At 37.1% G+C, this 19,717-nt stretch overlaps 1 protein-coding gene and 2 non-coding genes across 3 annotated transcripts in view; all 3 read right to left on the bottom strand.

Moving 5' to 3' along the window:
• The window catches only part of LOC131034553 (uncharacterized), a 400,008-nt gene extending 380,767 nt beyond the window's left edge, over nt 1–19,241 (bottom strand). The window contains exons 1-3 of the mRNA XM_057966103.2: nt 19,056–19,241; nt 18,729–18,884; nt 3,062–3,154 (exon numbers count right to left, since the gene is read on the bottom strand). Coding sequence (XP_057822086.2) covers nt 3,062–3,154; nt 18,729–18,884; nt 19,056–19,079 — 273 coding nt within the window. The 5' untranslated portion in view covers nt 19,080–19,241. The remainder of the gene's footprint in view (nt 1–3,061; nt 3,155–18,728; nt 18,885–19,055) is intronic.
• On the bottom strand, nt 9,811–9,881 carry TRNAV-AAC (transfer RNA valine (anticodon AAC)). Its single transcript has one exon. It is a non-coding gene; the product is annotated as a tRNA-Val (tRNA).
• Nucleotides 10,009–10,079, bottom strand: TRNAV-AAC (transfer RNA valine (anticodon AAC)). The gene has a single exon. It is a non-coding gene; the product is annotated as a tRNA-Val (tRNA).
• Nucleotides 19,242–19,717: the final 476 nt, after the last annotated feature.

Raw genomic sequence — 19,717 nt, 5'->3', positions numbered from 1 at the left:
TCCATGGGTAGCAGGAGTGATGAAGGGCACCACTCAGGATGACAAGTTCATGGTGATTGATGATCTTATTTACTACAAGGACAAAATCTACTTAGTGCCCTCCTCAAACTTTAAGATGACAGTTCTAAAAACATTTCATGATGTACCTTTGGCTGGTCACCTGGGGTTCTTTAAAACATACAGGCAGAACCGAGAGAGGTTCACGCAGAAAGGACTTAAGAATGAAGTCTTGAAGTATGTTAGAGAGTGTCTAGTTAGCTAACAATACAAAAATGAGCCTACCTTTCCAGTTGGATTACTACAACCTTACTGATCCCAAATCACAAATGGGAGAGTATATCGATGGACATTATTACAGGATTGCCCAAGGCTCAAGGAAAGGACTGTATTTATGTGGTGGCTGACAGGTTGACTAAATTTGCACACTTCTTTGCTATTGCAGCCACCTATACAGTAGTTCAGGTAGCAGATTTGTTCTTCAGGGAGGTGTTTAAGCTACATGCGATGCCTAGAAATATTTTTAGCGACTGGGACAGCAAGTTCTTGAGTTTGTTCTGGCGGTAACTGTTTAGGTTGAGTGCAACAGAGCTCACTCCCAGTACCAGTTATCACCCATAGACTGATGGCCAAACAAAAATAGTGAAAAAGTGGGTTGAATGTTATCTCCGGAATTATGTATCGGGGCAGCAAAAGACGTGGCTTAGATGATTGCATTTGGGTAAGTATTGCTAAAATACCACATATCATATGTCCATTAAAATGACCCCGTTCATGGCTTTATATGGGTACAAAGCTCCTAACTTCATGGATTTACTTCTCAGGGATAGCAGAGTGCCCAAGGCAAAGGATTTGTTGCAGGAGAGTCAGGACATCCTAAGATTGTTGAAAGAGAATATCCAGCAAGCATAGAATCAGAAAAAGTTGCATGCTGATTAGCACATAGTTGAGCGCAGTTTTGAGGTGGGGGATATGGTTTATCTAAGACTCCAACACTACAAGCAGTCTAGACTTAAGAGAAGTGGGGCAAAGAAACTAAAACCAATATTTTATGGCCCATTTAGAGTTTCTCATCATATCAGTGAAGTGGCCTATGAGCTAGAGTTACCGGCAAGTAGTAAAGTTCAAAATGTACTTCATTTGTCACGGCTCAACAAGGTTCTAGGTCACAATGTGATTCCATCAGCAGAGTTACCACCCCTAGATGAAGAAGGGAAATTGATATTCGTTCCAGAGGCTATCATAGATACCAGGGAGAGAAAGCGTCAAAAGTGGACCATCAAAGAGTACCTAGCCAAATGGAAGAATCTGCCAATGGAGGATGCCACATGGGAAAATGAACAAATATTGCAGCATCCGGAGGTGAAACTGCTTGAGGACAAGCAATATTGCAAAGGGCAGATTGTAATGTCCCTTTTCTAGCACATATTGTATGAAGTTGCCGTTTGCCCCTTTCTCCATGGTCCCGTAGGCTAACCAGAACATTTAAGGGATCTTAAGGATATTTGGCCTAGACAGTTTCAATTGCAGGCGATTTTGAGGTGTTTTGGTATGGTTTTGGGATACTTACTATTTATAGTAAATCAGTTGGGCCAAGTCAGGATCATCAGTGATTTATGGATAATATCCAGTTGATGGTAAATGTTTATATCGACTAGAGATTTTAATAATGATTTGTGATTATTAATTTATTTATCAATAAAGTTAAGTTAAAAAGTTAAAATTAAAATATTTAACTTTATTGATTTGTGGACTTAAGTTAAAGGGAAAGTTATTTAAATATTAAAAGTTCCCCTTCATTAAAGGTACTTGGAGACTTAAATATTAAAAGGAAAGTATTTCTATTTATCCCACATTGGGTGGAGAAGTCTGTGGGCTCTCCTAGGAATGTTATAAAAGACTCTTAAGAGTTCATTTTCAGTATGTTGGGATTGAATAAGAAATTTATAAAATTGTTTGAAGAGTTCATCTTCAAGGGCTTGGAGGACGAAATCCCTCTGTGCTAACAATCTCTACACTGTTGAAAGACACAGTCTGGGGATTCAATTGGTGATACATTAAGGTAAAAATCTGATCATTCAATATAGCTGATTATTCCAGTTGATACAATTTTAGTTGTCCAGAAAGGGCCAATTTGAGGAGTTGAAATCAGAGCTTGAAGCCAAACTGCTGTGGTCGAATTACCACTGCCTTGTGAATTCCGTACAAGCCTGGGCAAGCCATACATGCTGAGAACAGGGCTGTACCAATCTGGAAAACATCTACAGCCAGCCATCCAAATCTGAAATACGTAGAGCTGGGCCGTACAGGTCTGAAAGTGCTAAGGGGAAGTGCCGTACTAGTCTGAAATCACCTACAGGAGTGCCGTACAGGTCTGCAACCATCAACAAGGGAGCCATACAGTGCTGGATTGTAAAGACAAAGGTTTATTATTGCTGTTAATGTACTCAGCAGAGATTCTTATGTCTGGAGCAGTGATTTTGGTATGCAAAATACATTGTGATGTTTTCATTTATTGAGGAAATCAGAGTAGTAATTTGCTCTTAATGTTTCCCAGAGCTGTTGGTGTTAGAATAGAAGATGTATTTGGCTCAATATTGTTGATGTTAATATAGCAGGCTGCAATATCTATATTTTGTGTTATATTTGTGTTTATCAATTCTTCTATATCCTTTCCAAGCAGCCGTAAAGTCAAACAAAACAAAAAAATCAAAAGTTTAAAAAATCAGTTTAACACTAAGGGCAGCCATTACAAATTTTCTAGTAAATTTCCTGACTATTCTTTTACAAAACCATTATCTTTTATGCATTTATCAAATACAGAAAACTTCTATAAAGTGTGACCTTTGATATATCTCCTTACAACCAAAGGCAAAGAGAGCTAACGTTTTTGTTGTTGCATCTACTGTAGATTATTCTATGTTTATAGTTGAAAGAAATAAAGATAACCTGTCAGTAATCATAAAAATGTTTAACTCTGTTCAAACTTCAAACCCAATAAATTATACTTTGGACAAACATGATGAATTTATCATACAACATTTATAAAATAAAAGGTACGCACCTCTCTCACCACTGAAGCCAAATAAACTACTGCAGTAACTTGAGGTAGATCCAAAACCTCCCAAAAATTAAGCAACGCATCTGCATTTGGGATCTATACAAGAACCAAAAGCATATACATGAACGCTTGTTACTTCAATGAGAAAAAGCATGAAATAAACAGAATTTTAACTTTAACAAAAGGCAAACATCCTTGCATCGTACAATTAATCGTTAAACACCTTTAATCACTTGTATTTTTATAAACAATTGTCACAACATAAAGTTAAGGACCTCAAGATTCTTGGCTTGATGCAAAGTTGCAATAATTCTTTCAAGCACCAAGGTAATAGCAACACAGTTCCCATTAAATACCTAGGTATAATAGCACCAAGTCACCATTATGTACCTAGGCATATGATATTATGATGTGTTGGTGTTACTAGCTGCCTGTTTACTTCTGATATGCCTCACAGCTTGACTTAACCAGTAAAAACCTTCAAAGTGTTGAGTTTCAAACTCGGATAGGAACTTCCACACAGGTTCAACATGAACATGCATGGAAAAGTCCAAGTCGTCTTTTACTTAGTTAATTAAGTCTAATAAAGTATGGATAAGCACTAATGATTTAGAATTATCTTCCAAGTCAACTCTTGCATGAGATAAGATTGCTATGTTGGAAGCTTGGATAAGAAGCTAAATTAGCATAAAGATAGGAACAAGATAGAAGGCTTGTAAGCATTTTCATTCAGATTGTCTTCCGAAGGACTAAAAAGCACCATGGGCGATAAGATGAGCTGACAATACAAATGTGGCTGTCAACAAAAGGAGATGAATGTCCTTAAGATTATCCTCCAAATCTGCAATCTAAGACTCCACAAACAAGGATGATATGTTTGTAAGATATGAATCCCAAGTAGCTATGTCTGGAAGAAAAGATGATGAGCTAACAGCGATGATGTAGCTATCAACAAAGAGGAAATGAAATTCCTCTTCGTTGACAGCCACATCAGTGTCGTAAGCTCGTCTTCATCACCCATGGAGCTTGTTCTACATCAGTTTTCACAAATTCCCGAACTGTCAACTTCTACATTAATTGGGCATGTACTTAATTAGTTTGCAGAACCATCATCCTTCATGGACAATACGACACATGAGCAGTTTCCAGAGGCACACATCATTTGGATTTGGATTCTTGATTCTTCCAGTTTATGGGATTGGCTTCTCCAATCACCAATAGATCTATGCCTTCCTAAGGGGAGAAATGTCGTTTGCAAGCAATAATAATAATGTCCCCATTTTGAAATAGGATTTAATAATAAATAATAATAAAATTAAAATATAAAAAAATTGAATTAAAATATAATATAATTAAAATTTAAAGTTTAATGAAGGGTTAAAAGGAATGAAATGAAGAGTCGTGACTCTCTCAAACATAAGATATAAAAGGGAAAAGAGTTCATTTGAATGGTATACGAAGGAAGAAAGTACGGAGCATGGGAATCAAGGAAGGATTAATGGAAGAAAAAAGATATGGGAAGAAAATAAGGAAGTGACTCTTTCAAAAGGGCAGAAATGATGAAGGGTTGTAACTCTTCATTAATCAGAATAAAATAACCAAACACGGAATAAAGATGTCCAAAAGACACTCTATCCTCTCTTGAATAAAATCACCGTGTATGCTAAGATTGCAAAGAAGATCATATGGTGATTCCAATGTTTTTACTGCAAACTAGTGACTTTATGTTGGATATAGCTCATTTGGTGATGTATGCTGGTAATCCAAGGGGAACTTGGAAATTTCATTCACAATGAAAACTTTCAGCTAGGAAAACTCTTTATTTTTTGGAGGGGGCATTTTTGATTTTGGATTTTTAAAAAAGGAAAAAAGAAAAAGAATTCAAGAATCTATACTGTTCCTAGGAATTTAAGAGACGATAGTGATTGGATGAATCTAAACCACACTTTGGTTCGCCAACTTAAACAACTAAACAAAGTGGGAGCAATCTTCAAGGGTTGTGCTCAAAATTTAAATACCATAAATAATACCATCAAAATGAACAATACTTATCCGAAGGTAGAAGTTAAACATCCACAAAATATGCTCAGGCTAACTTTGCACAATGAACAAAAATCATCTATTCATCAAAAGTATGAACAATGATTTCACCAACCAATACTATAAAATCTTGCATTCATTTAACAACTTTATAAAGCAAATTCTATTCTATGTTGAAAAAAATATGAAACCATGCAACTATGAGATAACATAGAGATTCAAAGCAATGCAAATGAACTTTATTATCATAATAGTCTTAAGCAACAACCTCACCAATCTCTCTTATACAAATGAGAGAAGAGGGGTTTATATAAAGCTTTGAAAATGAACAAAAGGCCCAAATCAAACAGAGATCAACGGTTTGAGATCAAAACACAGATACCCTAAATAGGGTTTACAATAGTTATCCAACAAGAGCAAATGAAAGAAAGACATGTGTCACAAAGAGATTTCTTCTAGAAGAATGCATCCTTATCCCTTTTATGTGGTAGCATATTCGATGAACCTGGACACAAGAGGATTACCCTCTTCCATTGTGACATGTGGCAACATGTTTATCTTGAATTCAATCACGTCCAAGTCATCAGCATAGGTGGCAAAAGCATTCTCCCAATCTAGTTCTTGTTTCTGAAATGCATCCTTGATGGAAAAGAAGGTGGATGCCTTACTCAAATTTTGCTTAAGGATCGGTCCTGTAAAAGTGACGAAATTGTCTTGAGCTTTGACCTTCAAATTTTCCATGTTCATTTCATTTTCTCGAATTGCTTCCTTTCCAACCACATCAGTAGCCACAAGGACAATCTTATTTTGAATTTCTTTAATCAGCTCTTCAATTTTGACACCAACATCCTTCACCTTTTCTAAAACTTCATTTCTTGCTATCAATGCCCAATACCATGTCTTGAAATCATAGATATCTCTAGCTGCAATTACTTGTCCATCTATTAATTCCTGTTTGGAATTCCTTTCAACACCTTCAAGCATGGGATTACTTTATCTTGACTATTTTGAAGATCCTCCCACATTTCTGCCATGTCTTGAACTCTAGATAGTAATGAAGAAGTTTGCCCATATGCCAATATCGATTCTTCTACGAATGTGACAATTTCATTATTGATGTCTGCCATCCATTCCTTAGTTTCTTTAGCTGTCACCTTAATTTCTTCAAAGTCTCCAACTGTTTCTTGTGGAAGAGCCAAGAGTGGAGGGACTATTGTATCTTCTTGAGCAATAGGATTGATTAAGTGCTAGATATAAGATCTCAACTGCTCAACCTCTATCTTTAATTCCTGTTTCTTTTCTATTTCTTTCTTCAATCTATCCTTGATTGTCTTAACTGAATCATCTAGTTCTTGAACATCTTGCTCTTTAGTGGTTAGGCCCAAGTTGATAGTTGTTACTTCATACTCTTCGGGAGTAATATATTCTTTTGCCTTATTAACTTTTGGTACAGCTACTTGAACTGAACGAAATCCTGCATCGTCCTTTTGGATCAAGAAATACTTCTTGGTTGTTTTCTTTATCGTAACCCTTTCTAATCTAGCCAAAAAATCTGTTGTATCATCTTCTTGCTAAATTTCCATAGGTTCTTTTACATTCATCCTCTCTTTTAGCCAATCAAGAATTGTGGGCCGCTCAATTTCTTCTTCCTCTTGATTGTTTTCATCACATGGACTATCCTCAACTCCTCAAAGAGTGGAAATCATTCCCTCCTAGAATTCTCCATCTAGGATATTCATCTCATCAGTTTTTAATTCTATTATTTCCGTGTTTCAAGCAAATGGTTGCTCTTAAACTTCCTGTTGAATAGATTCCGCGTTTCTTTCTTCACGGATTGGGGAAGGGATTTTCATATCACCCAGTGGTTCGCTTTCAAGAATTGATATATTGTTCAAATTTCAGGATGGTGTGCTAATAGAGGAATGAGCTTGACCTAACCTTTGCTTCTTTCAAACAGCTCCTTCATTTGCAATTTTCTTTCCTTTTGACTTTGTAGAACTTTCAGTTGTTTCCTTTTGGTTCCTTGAACTTATACTTTCTAGTGGTTCAGCATTTTGAGATGCTTCATCATTATTGGAAGCCAAGTCACTATGTTCGAATTTGAATTCGAGTTCGGCAACTATAAAATTCGGATGAAATTCGGCAAAGGCAAAAAATTCGGATGAAATTCGGCAAAGGCAAAAAATTCGACATTAAATTCACCTTATATAATTTAGTTTTTTCAAATATAAGCAATATATCTAATAAATTATCAAAATAGTTTAAGATTGCAAAATAGATTTGAAATCATTATAAACAAATTAAAAATAAATTAAATATACTAAATACTAAAATATTAATAAAAATTTAATATAAATTAAAATTATAAAACAATAAATATATCTAAATAAATTAAAATAATAATAAATTAAATATACTAAATACTAAATTTTTAATAAAAATTTAATATAAATTAAAATTATAAAACAATAAATAAATCTAAATCTATTTAATATTAATAACTCAAAGTATATTAAAAGAACATTAATCTTAACACAAGGAAAGAAAAATCCTAATAACTAAAAGTAATATTAAAAGAACATTACGAAAAACAAAAATCCGAAGGCTTTGGGTGACCGATGGCGACAGGGCACTCCGAGGGGGAGGGAAAGTTGCGGCTGGGCAAAACAAAAATTCAATGGCAAACTCGACACACAAACACAAAACAATCCGCGCCGACAAACTTTCGACGAATTTAATTAATTTTTTTGAGATTTGCCGAATTCCAAACCTGAAGCCGGAAATTCGGCAAATGCAGTGACACGGTATATTTATATATATATATATCAAATGGATATATGCAAATGGACTAAGATAGTAATTTCATATAAATAAATGATTAGAATATGTTCATAACATTTACATTCCTAATACATTAACAATTGATATATGGTAGCCTAATCTTTAATCTTTAACATTGCCCCTAAGAAGAATTGAATGTGGGAATGTTAGGGAGAGGTGGTATTAATACCTCGCAAGATAGGTAAGTCTTACGGTGTAATGGATCATGCTACATCATAAAAGGGCAATAGATAAGACCTATGGTGGAATGGGCATGTGTTACATCGTACAAAGGCACTATTTGTGAAGGATAGTTTCTAGAATCCTAACGGTTATTCCCCATCCTTCGTAGGGTTGAAAATTAGGTTAGAGGTAGGGATTGGGGCTTAAATATAATAGTTATCAAATTTATTATAAAAGCTAAATGCTCATTAGTTGCAATAATTGAATATAAGCATGATAGTTATGTTGATATATGTTGGTCTTCCTAGTAAGAAGTATCATAAACCTTAACCCTAACGCTAAATTTATATAGTTATAATTCTAGGACAAAAATCGGAAGGGGACATTACACTCCAGATGATTGACTATTCTACAATTTTCCTCAAATCAATTCTAACCCTTTGAAGCCATTTTAAAATCTTGAAAATCCTCCTTGATGTTTTGAATCCCTTTGATAGGCATGCAGTTTTGCTTTACTTGCACACCAATATATTATAAAACAATCTTTGGTCTTGCACTTATGATTTCCTTTGTACAAATTTTCACTTCATCACTAGATGTACTTCTGATAATTGGATTTTAAAGTTGATTTCCTTCAATGAGGTGTGCACTTGCACCCTAGACACATTTGACAAACATATTTTTGATGTTTTCATTTTGAATTAATTTCTTTGTTGAGGTGCACACTTATCTAGGTGTGCCTTGTTAATATAAAACTTGAAGACTTTTGATATCCACTATCAAGTGCACACTTGACACTCTCATGTGCACTTGTATGGTGTGATTTTTATTATTTTTTTTTTATGTAGGTGTTTTCGTGCTCCCATGCACACCTAACAATGGGGTTTTAAACTTTGATTTGAGCTAAAGTTTTTCTTTGTTGAGTTGTGCATCTACATCCTAAATGTGCACCTATACATAGGTTTTGAATCTTTGCATATTGAGTTCGTTGTGAGGTGCTTGCTGCACCTCCCATGTGCGCTTGTGAATGGAATCTTTAATTCTTGTTTTGAAAACCAATCTTCTGCTTATAAAGTGTGCTTGAGGCTATGAGGCACACACCTATACACTGCTGATCACTAATTTGAATCAAATTTTATTTTGTAGAGGTGTGGCCTGACTCCATAGGTGCACACTTGGATTAAGGATTTACAAGACAACTTTGAAAAGTTTTAACTTCTTTGATTAGGTTCATGCCATGACACCACACGAGCACTTGACAATACAAATAATTTCATATTTTTCAAGTGTGTGTTTCAATGCTACATGACGACCTTTAAAAATGTGAATCCTTTCCTTTTATCAAATGCATCCTCTGGCTCTCGAATGCTTGTATATTAGGATTTCAAACCTTTTTTAAACATCACTTTTCCATTGTGTAGTGGTGCAAACATCCTAGGTGCAAGTCTATTCACACCTTTGTTTGCTTAATTTAAGGACACACTTGTATCATACATGTGTGCCTTTGCATATGCCTTCAAGCTTTTGAACTAAAATTTGAACTGCTCTTTTAAGCTTGCACTGCTCACTTGGAAAAAGTTGTGATCTCTGAATTTGCTTCCTTGTAGGTGTGTCTTTGCCCCCTAGGCGTACACCTCTATCTAGGTTTTTTATTTTTAATTGTCTCCTTCCATATTTGTCCATTTTTCAGCCATACCTATGTTGAGACATGGACCAGCTAGGACTCGAACCTAGGACCTTCCATCGTTGCTGGAGTGCTCTACCACTAAGCTACTGGCCCCTCTTGGACCAGTCCATCGTCAGTCCGGGTGTGGCTTATTTCCAACACCAACACCCCCCCTTAAGCCACACCTCTCGTGTGCTTCAGGCTCCTAGCCTGGACCTGACTCTGATACCATGTTGAGACATGGACCAGCTAGGACTCGAACCTAGGACCTTCCATCGTTGCTGGAGTGCTCTACCACTGAGCTACTGGCCCCTCTTGGACCAGTCCATCGTCAGTCCAGGTGTGGCTTATTTCCAGCACCAACAACCTAGACCTCTCATGTGCACTTCTATATACATTTTGTAATTGAATCCAATCCTTCATGGTTACACGTGTTTCTCTTCTCCAAGTACCCTTAGGTATTGTATTTAGACATTTTTCTCTTGAAAACTCATTCCTTCCATCACATGTGCACATGGGATCATACTTGGAAACTTCTTCAATGACCACCTTTTTTCCACTATGATGGATGACTTGAAAGCCTTTGTTTCATGGCCTTGTGAACATCAAAGAAAGGACTAAGGACTATAGGACCAAACAATCTAAATGAAACCTAAGACATATTTTACACTTGCAAAACAATAGATGTAGCTTAAAAATTGACTCAATATGAGAATTTCGTATGGGTTCGACAATTGGCTTTGTCTATGGACCAGGGTGTATATTTGTGGCATATGAGAACTACAAAATCTTTGTTTTACATTAGGACTTGTGCATTATAATTGGGCAATAGATTCAAACGGTTCCTAAACTACCTAAAGACAAACATTACTTAATCATCTATTTCATGAGAAAACACCAGATATTACATTGTTGAAGGGGATTGATACTACCTAACAAAATATCACAAATTGGGAAACATGATTCAAAACAATGTGGAAAACAAAAAATCTTTATTATGAGAGAAAAATTGGAAACAAAATGGGTTACACGAAACCATTTATATGTTGAGAAAAATAGCAACCTCTCTGCATGAGTAGAGAATCCAGTTGTGTGTAATGTCCCTTTTGGGGATATTTTCCTTATGGATTAAAATAAGAATTAGAGTACATTTAAGAATACAACTTTACCCATTTGAAATGTCTTCTATAAGGGAAAGCTTGATGTAAGTCCCAAACACAATGTCAGTCATTGGAAATTGACATTAAATCACAAGCCATAATATCATATATCATACTAATCATTAGTAAACATCATGATATCAGTAAAATCCTTCATAATCCAAATAAGCAATAGCCATCGCAATGTGGATTCATATAATAGTCTCATTAGGAATTCGTTGAAACATTTGCAAATTGCAGTCTTGAGTGGAGATTCCCTTGTATTTTCAGTGCCGCGGGTTTTTTTATGGGATCGCGATTTTCGACAGCGCTGTTTTCTGCGATTTTCGCTACCTCGGCTAAAGGGTTTTGATTAGCAAAACTGGGTCATATTTTCTTTTTGAGGCCTTTCCTTTTTTTTCCAAACGAAATCGCAACTTCAAGCCACGATTTTCTGTGATTCTAGCCGTCGGCTCTCGTGCGACGGGAATATTTTATTTCTGCAAAGTTTTTACAATTTTTTTTGCGATGTGATTATTTCGTGATTTATGCAGTCGTTGGCTAGGGTTTTTTGAGGCGATGTGTTTCGCGCATCTGTGTTTTTTGGTTCAGGGGTAGCTTTTCGCAACACGATTTCTACACACAAGACGACTTGCGGTTAGGGTTTTGACGAAAACCCTATGTTTATTACTGCTTTCGAAAATCACACACCATATTCCTTCTGGGTCTTATATTCTCTTTTTTGGGTTCCTTTCAAATTTTTCTAGGTCTTCCAAAAAAAATTTGCCTCGAAAACTATGCTAGGGTTTAAGTTTTTGCCTTAGAATCTGACTTGTAGAATTTTTAAAAACCCTTTGTTTTCATCTACTGGTTTTTGTGCATTAGAATTGGTGCCTTCACCAGTTAGACCTCGAGGTACGTGATGGCATCTCTAACAAACATTATGCTCAAAAGTAGCCAGAAATTCAACAGCCGCAACTACAACACATGGAAGCAGCACATGTTGATTGAGTACCGATGTCTTGATGCAATTGTTCTGGGCACGTCTCAACGTCCAACTACTGCCGAAAAAGACCAAGACAAACAAGATGAGCGCAACCGAGAAGCAATCATGCTTATTAAACTCTCTGTCACCGATGAGCAGCTACCTCAGGTACCATCCAGAAAAACTGTGAAGGAGATATGGGATCATTTGAAGAGTCTCCATGAAACCTCTGACAAGAGCAGAGCATTCTTTCTGAAGAATATGCTCTTTTAAATTATGATGGACAAGAGGACACCTCTGCAAGATCACTCGATAAAGATCAAGGACATCTATGATCAACTTGAGGCTATTGTGTTATTTTAAACCCTAGGTATGTTAACCAGATTTATCTAATTGATTATGCCCTAGGTTGTATTCAGATTTGCAATATTTTAGTAAACCAACATAGATTAAATTGTGCTCTAGATTGTAATCAGATTTGCAGTATTTTAAGAAACCAACATAGATTAAGTTGTGCCCTAGATTGTAATCAGAATTGCAATATTTAGTAAGCCAACATAAATCAGAATTAGAACAGAAGACAAACAAGCATACCCTGGGAAAACCTCCAAGGAGGAAAAACCCAGCATGAAAGACCCACAGGTCAGATTATATATTCTCCTCTAAAATATAAGTACAATACTTAGCTCGAATCTGATCTTCACATATCAGATCTGTCCTTGAATGCTTCAATGTCTTGCATCAAAATCGACTATGTCCCTTTGGACAATTTCGCACCAAGCTGAATAAGTTCGCACTTTTCCTTAAGTTCGCACAGCAGAGCTAAATCGCCTTTTTGATATGATTAAACTTGATGAAATGACTTGCAAATTGTCATTTACTTATATGTATCTTTATTCCTTTTAAGTCGGCCTCCTTATTATTTTTGGCGCTAAAGTTATTTTGGAATTTATTTAGCGTGGCATGGTGAATAAGGATGGGGTCACGTTATTTTAGGGTAGTACCCGGTCCTAAAAGGGGTTCGGATGTTGCCTTAAGGCAATCCGAACCCCTACACCCCTAGTTACAATCAACACTCCCTCTTAACTAGGGAGGAGGAGAATACATAATCTGAACCTTTTAAGTTCCATCTACCACACAAGCATAGAATTACATCTTCCACCTAGCACACAAGCATAGGATGGTTCTAGCACACAAGCATAGAAAGTGTAATACACCAGTGGGTCTTTACATTATTACAATAATCCATCTAGCACACAAGCATAGATTGGATGAAATTCATTCTTGCACACAAGCAAAGAATGATTCAAAGTGCTACCAATAGTCACTAAGATTGAAGCTCCCTCTCAATCAGGGTTCCGTTTTCCATGACACCAAGTCTATCTCTGAAGTACTCAAACTTCACTCTGGATAAGGGTTTGGTGAGGATGTCAGCAATCTGTTCATCTGTGCTAATGTACTTTAGATGAATGGCGCCTCTTTGCACCATATCCCGAATGTAATGATAGTGCGTTTCCACATGTTTGGACCGATCATGAAATACAAGATTTACTGACATCTTTATACAGCTTTGATTATCACAATGAATGGTGGTAGGATCATTGACTTGACCAAATAATCCAACAAGGAGCTTACGAAGCCACACTGCTTCTCTGGATGCAACAAATGCGGCAATGTACTCAGCTTCTGCAATGCTTAATGCTACCGAAGATTGCTTCTTGCATGCCCAAGAGATCACTGCGGAGCCCAAGTTGAAGCAAATGCCTGAGGTGCTTTTCCTGTCCTTGACACTTCCTGCCCAATCTGAATCTAAGTAGCCTTTCAGGAGGATTGGGGTATTAAGTGAATACTTCAGCCCATAACCAATCGTGCCACGTAGGTATCTTAGAATGTGCTTGGAAGCAACCAGGAGAACATGTTTAGGTGAGCTCATGAACTGACTGAGAGCATTCACAGCATAACAGATATCTGGCCTAGCATTGACTAGGTACATCAGGGAGTCAATCAACTGCCTGTACTCAAAAGGATCTGCAAAATCCGAGTTAGCTGCAGAAACACTTAACTTCTTTAAGTTAGATTCCATAGGAGTACGCATAGGTTTACAATCTATCATTCTAAATCTTTTCAAAATGTCAATAGTGTATTTTCCCTGACTTAGAAAGATTTCATTAGCTCTTTGCCATACTTCTAACCCTAGGAAGTAGTGCATTACACCTAAATCCTTCATTTCAAATTCTGATGCTAATTCCTTTTTACATCTTATGATTAATTTATTTTCACCCATGAGAAATAAATCATCTACATACAAAACTAAAATAAGCATCTCATCATTATAAATTTTCAAGTAAATGTTAGCATCAGCATCATTCTTGGAAAACCCTAAACTTGGTAAGTACTTATCAATTCTTTCATACCAAGCGCGAGGAGCCTGTTTGAGCCCATATAAAGCTTTCTTCAACCTGAAAACATAAGAATCTCTTTTATGGATTACATAACCTTCTGGTTGCTCAATATAGACTTCCTCCTCAATGACACCATTAAGGAAGGCTGTCTTAACGTCCATTTGATGCAGCTCCCAATCTTTGGCTGCAGCAATAGCTATTATAGACCTAATAGAGGTATATCTAGCAACAGGGGCAAAGGTTTCTTCATAATCTATTCCTTCCTTTTGAGAAAAACCACAAGCTACAAACCTAGCTTTATATTTTTCAATACTACCATCAACATTATGTTTAATTTTAAACAACCATTTAGAGGAAACGACAGACTTACCTTTGGGTCTGGGTACGATGTCCCAGACATCATTCTTGATGATAGACCCATACTCTTCATCCATGGCTAATTTCCAAGCATGATGGGACATAGCTTCTCCGATATTGTGGGGTTCAGACTCAATTATATTGCACATCACAAAAATGTAGTTGGCGTGATTTTGGACACTCTTGCTATTTCTGAAGGTTCCTCTAGGAGCAACAAACCCTTCAGCATCTTGAATTGTATTTCTAACCCAAAGTGGTCTCTTCTTGCAGACCACAATATCCTGAGGTATATCGGTAGATTGCATGGGTTCTGATGAGTCATTTTGAACTTCCTAATCTGGAAGATCAATAGACTCCTCTTGTAACTCAGGGTTAGCATCAACAATTAAATCTTGTTTTTCCATCACCATATCATCATTGTTGATTAATGAACCTTTAGATCTTTTGAAAGCAATATCTTCTTCAAAAGTTACATCTCTACTTACCTCAACATACCTTTGACCTGAAATGTAGATCCTGAAGGCTTTAGAAGATTCGTTGTATCCTACTAGGATGCCTTCAGAAGGCTATAGAAGGCTTTACTGGTTACAGCGACAACCACAAGGCCTACAAGTTGATTGATGTGGAGACAGATCGTCTCATTTTCAGTCGTGATGTTGTGGTTGATGAGACTACTAGTCCATTTATGCCTTCTACTACTCCTAGTCCCGCGACTCAATCTATGCAAACTTCTGATGTTGGTGTTCGTCTTCCTTTTTGTTCCCATGATGGGAAGGCTTTAGAACATTCTGACTCTGAAGATGAGGAATCTACCGATCCAGCACCACCTAATTTTTCATAGGATTCACATCTAGATGACTTTATTCCGGAAACTCCAAGGGATGTTGTTTCTCCAATGTCAAATGTTGGTACTTCTACCCTCAGGCCTAAATGGTGGGCCAAGACAATAGGAGATCTTCGTGATGATGAGCTTCTTGAGGATAGATCAGTTCGCCGAAAGCGAAAGCAGCAGAATACAGTCAACTTTGAACTTATGGCCAACATCCACAGCATCCTTGAGCCCCAGACATATTATGAGGCTAAAGGCATTCCTGAGTGGGAAAAGGCTATGGAGACAGAATACCATAGTCTTCTGAAGAATAACACTTGGGTTCTTTCCGATCAACCTCCTGGGAAGAAACCTATCGGCTGTAAATGAGTTTATAAAGTCAAGTATCATGCGGATGGTACTTTGGATAAGTACAAGGCCTAATTGGTTGCTCGGGGATTTACATAGCAAGAGGGCATTGACTACGAAGAGACTTTTGCTCCTACTGCCAAGATGAGCACAATTCGTCTTCTTCTTGCTATTGCAGCTCAGTTTGGATGGAAACTTCACTAGATGGATGTTAAGAGTGCATTCTTCAACGGTGAATTGCAAGAAGAAGTTTATATGACTCAACCTCCTAGCTTCAAGGTTCCTGGTAAGGAACATCAGGTTTGCAGATTGGTAAAAGCCCTCTATGGCCTGAAGCAAGCCCCTCAGGCTTGGTACTTCAAGATTGATCAGTATTTGGTTGAACATGGTTTTCAGCACAGTCCCAGTCCCTTTGACACTAATATGTATGTCAAACTCTCTGGTGATGATATCCTTTTTCTTGTTGTCTACGTGGATGACTTGATCATTACTGACAATTCAGCACATTTGATTACAGCCATCAAACAGAACTTGTGCCAAGCTTTTGACATGACAGATTTGGGGCTTCTCCATTATTGCTAAGGTGTCAAAGAGTGGCAAACTGATGACAGTATCTTTATTTCAAAGTCCAAGTATGCCCGCAATTTGCTTGACAAGTTTTGAATGCAGGATTGTAAACCTGCTTCCACACCTATGGAGAAAAGGTTGAAGTTATTAGCCAAGTCTGATTCACCTCCAATAGATGAAACCAAATCCGGGCAACTAGTAGACAACCTCATCTACCTCACTGCCACTAGACCTGACATCTGTTTTGTTGTCAGCTACATCTCTCGCTTCATGACAGCCCCAAAAACTGATCATTGAATTGCAACAAAGCGAGTGCTATGATATGTGAAAGGCACTTCAGACTATGGTATTCTATATAGCAGGTGCAACGATCCAAAGCTGATTGGTTATACTGACTCAGATTGGGCAGGATCAATGGAGGACAAAAAATCCACTTCTAGGTACGTATTCAGTTTGGGTATCGGTGCCGTCACTTGGAGCAGCAAGAAGCAACAGACCATGGCTCTTTCCTCAACCGAAGCCGAATATCGGGGAACAGTCAAGGCCGCATGTGAGGTAGTTTGGCTCCGGAGGATGCTCTCTAACATGCAGATGCTGCAAGCAGGTCCTTCTCCCTTGTATATTGATAATCAAGGGGTGCTCAAACTGGCCAAAAATCCAGTCTTCCATGAACGTACGAAGCATGTCGAGCTTCATTGTCACTACATCCGCAAGCTGGTAGAAGACGGATCAGTTCAATTGCAGTATGTTCCTACAGCGGATCAGACTGTGGATATTCTCACCAAGTCTCTAAGCCCAGATAAGTTAGTAAAATTCAGGGGGCAACTTGGTGTTTTTGATAGATTGACCACTAAGGGAGGGTGTTGGAATAATATTTCTTTAATCTGTTAATGGTCAATAATATAATTAGTTGTTAGACATCTTAAATGTCTACAGCAGCAAGTACTTAGAAGTAGTTGATTCCATTAATATCTACAATGCTTTGTAATTCCTATATATTGTAATCTTTTCTCAGTTAATATACTTAAGATTTTTACCAGTGAATCTCTGATTTTCACAATTTACTAAAGTGTTTGTCTTTGTATTTAAGCTTATCCAGTTTTTATTTGCACTTCCATTGTTCAATCTCCACTTCTAACGGAACAAAGTAAGCATGCAGTTATAGGGTTTTCTTTCAGTCAAAAAGCATAAAACTTCTCGCCTAGTGTTGAAGTCCATGTCAGCAAGGTGAATCTTAAAAAACACACTTACTATTATTCAACGTGAGATGAAACATTAAAATAAATAAATAAAGATTGCACATAGCAAATGCATATCGTGCAAATTACATTAATTTTTAGTTACAGGGAATTTCCTCTTCTAATTCGATTGTTTTGTGTTGAACTCAAAAGTTCATATAAAACACTCACATGTACTATAACAAATGCCAAAATGAGCATAGGAGCTCCTAAAGTCAAGGGAATCCCCACTTGTGTGCAATTGCTGAAAATAGAATAAAAATTATGGCAGGCCGACAACAGATGGGTTGTGAAAGGGACAAATTCAGCTTGTATCAAAGAGCAAGAGAAACCATAAACTACAGCCAAGAAATCTAGATTAAAGTCTCATCCTTTAGCCAAGAAGGGATCCTACAAGTTACCCACAAGGCCATCCTTGAATACTCCAACAGTCGCTGCTACACATCCATTTCTTGTTACAGCATCTAGAAAACGAAGAACATTCTCTTTCACACAAAAGAACCAAGGATGAAGAGCCATTAGAAAAGGCAATTTAGAATGAGACAAGGAGCAATATCAATGACCACGTTACATGTTGTATTTACACTAAGAGGATTCGTTTCCACCTCCTAAGATTAAATACTCGCGTGAAATTCCGAGGAGACTCAATGAGGCGCCTATAGGCTATGGAAGTCTTGACTATGAAAAGATATGGACCACCTTACTGGCCAAGGAAAGATGGTTTATAGATACTTCAATCCAGCCTGTTAGAGATTCACGGGTCAAAACGTGAGTGCCCATAATTTCTGATGGATGGGAAGATGCAAAATAGACCCCCAATTAATGTCACTGCAGTGTGCCCTAAAGGGGACAATGTTTTTGAGATCATTTGATTGTCAGGGGCTAGTGAAGATGGATATTTAATCGCCAACATCCTCATACGATTAGTGGTGACATTTTGCTAGAAACTGTTCAAATAAGTAATGAGCTTCATCGTGGTAGTTTAGATGGTGTGGAACAAGAGACCAAAATATTAGGAATTTCCTTAAGTAGAAAGCATCGACAAAATGACGACGAATTCTCATCAAAATGAAAACAATTCAGAAGAGAATCTTACCAAATAATGAGAAGCATTCGCTGGAAGACGCGGCGAAGTCTGAACACACGTATGGCACGCAGCGCTGCCGCATGCAATGTCGTCGCGCAGATAAATTTCTTGCAGGTTGAGACCTACGCTATTTGACCTTTTCCGAAATTTGAAGTCTCGTTTCACCTAAAATAGCCGTTGAGGAAAAATAACGAAGTGGATACCAGCATTAGAAAAGGCCATTAGCGTCGTTTCAGGCAGTGGATATCAGTATTAAATAAACAAGTAAGGAAGGTCCCTGGTTCGAAACGAAGAGAGTAGGATGACGCAGGTTAAGCATTCAGAAAGAGAGGTTACCTTGCGCGCAACCCAGCCAGCCATTGCAGTATTCCTAGCAGCAATTTTTTTTGGTTTGCTCTTAAACAGCGAGCAATTTCAGGCTGGTGGTCGTGCTGCTTGTCGTGACAGAACTTGTGCCGACCTGTGATCGACTGTGATCTCGTAGGTCACGGTCACGTGAACATGAGAGTTATAGGGATTTTCTTTCATTCTCGGGTTTTGTGTTTTCAGGAATAATTTTGTTTTGGGATTTTTTAAATAAATTGTTTTTTAATTTGTTATGTCCTAGAGGCTAATTTTCAGTCAATTAATAAATTTAATTTTAGTTTGTGATTTAGGTTTATTTATGATAATAGAATTATATGAATAAATAATTTGGTTCAGCAGTTTGAGAATGATTAAAAGGTTTATTTGTTTTAAATGTGATGATAATTTTCCATCAAGTAGTTTATTCTATTTTATGTGGTTTAGTCTATTCTTAATGTGGCCTCGTAAACTCATTTTTCTTTGTCTTGGACTTGTTTATGCAAAGGGTTATGTTGTAAGGCATGTTGAATATCTAGGAAACTCAATATCCAAACTTGTTATTTCCCAAATTTTTATCAAGATTAATCATTATTGTTTGTTAACCCGATTCAATTTGTGATCTCCCTCATCAATTGACAAAGTTGTCGTATCTT

This window comes from Cryptomeria japonica, chromosome 11 (genome assembly GCF_030272615.1).
Source record: "Cryptomeria japonica chromosome 11, Sugi_1.0, whole genome shotgun sequence".
NCBI classification, from domain to species: domain Eukaryota; kingdom Viridiplantae; phylum Streptophyta; class Pinopsida; order Cupressales; family Cupressaceae; genus Cryptomeria; species Cryptomeria japonica.
This window is presented reverse-complemented; position numbering and strand designations above follow the sequence as displayed.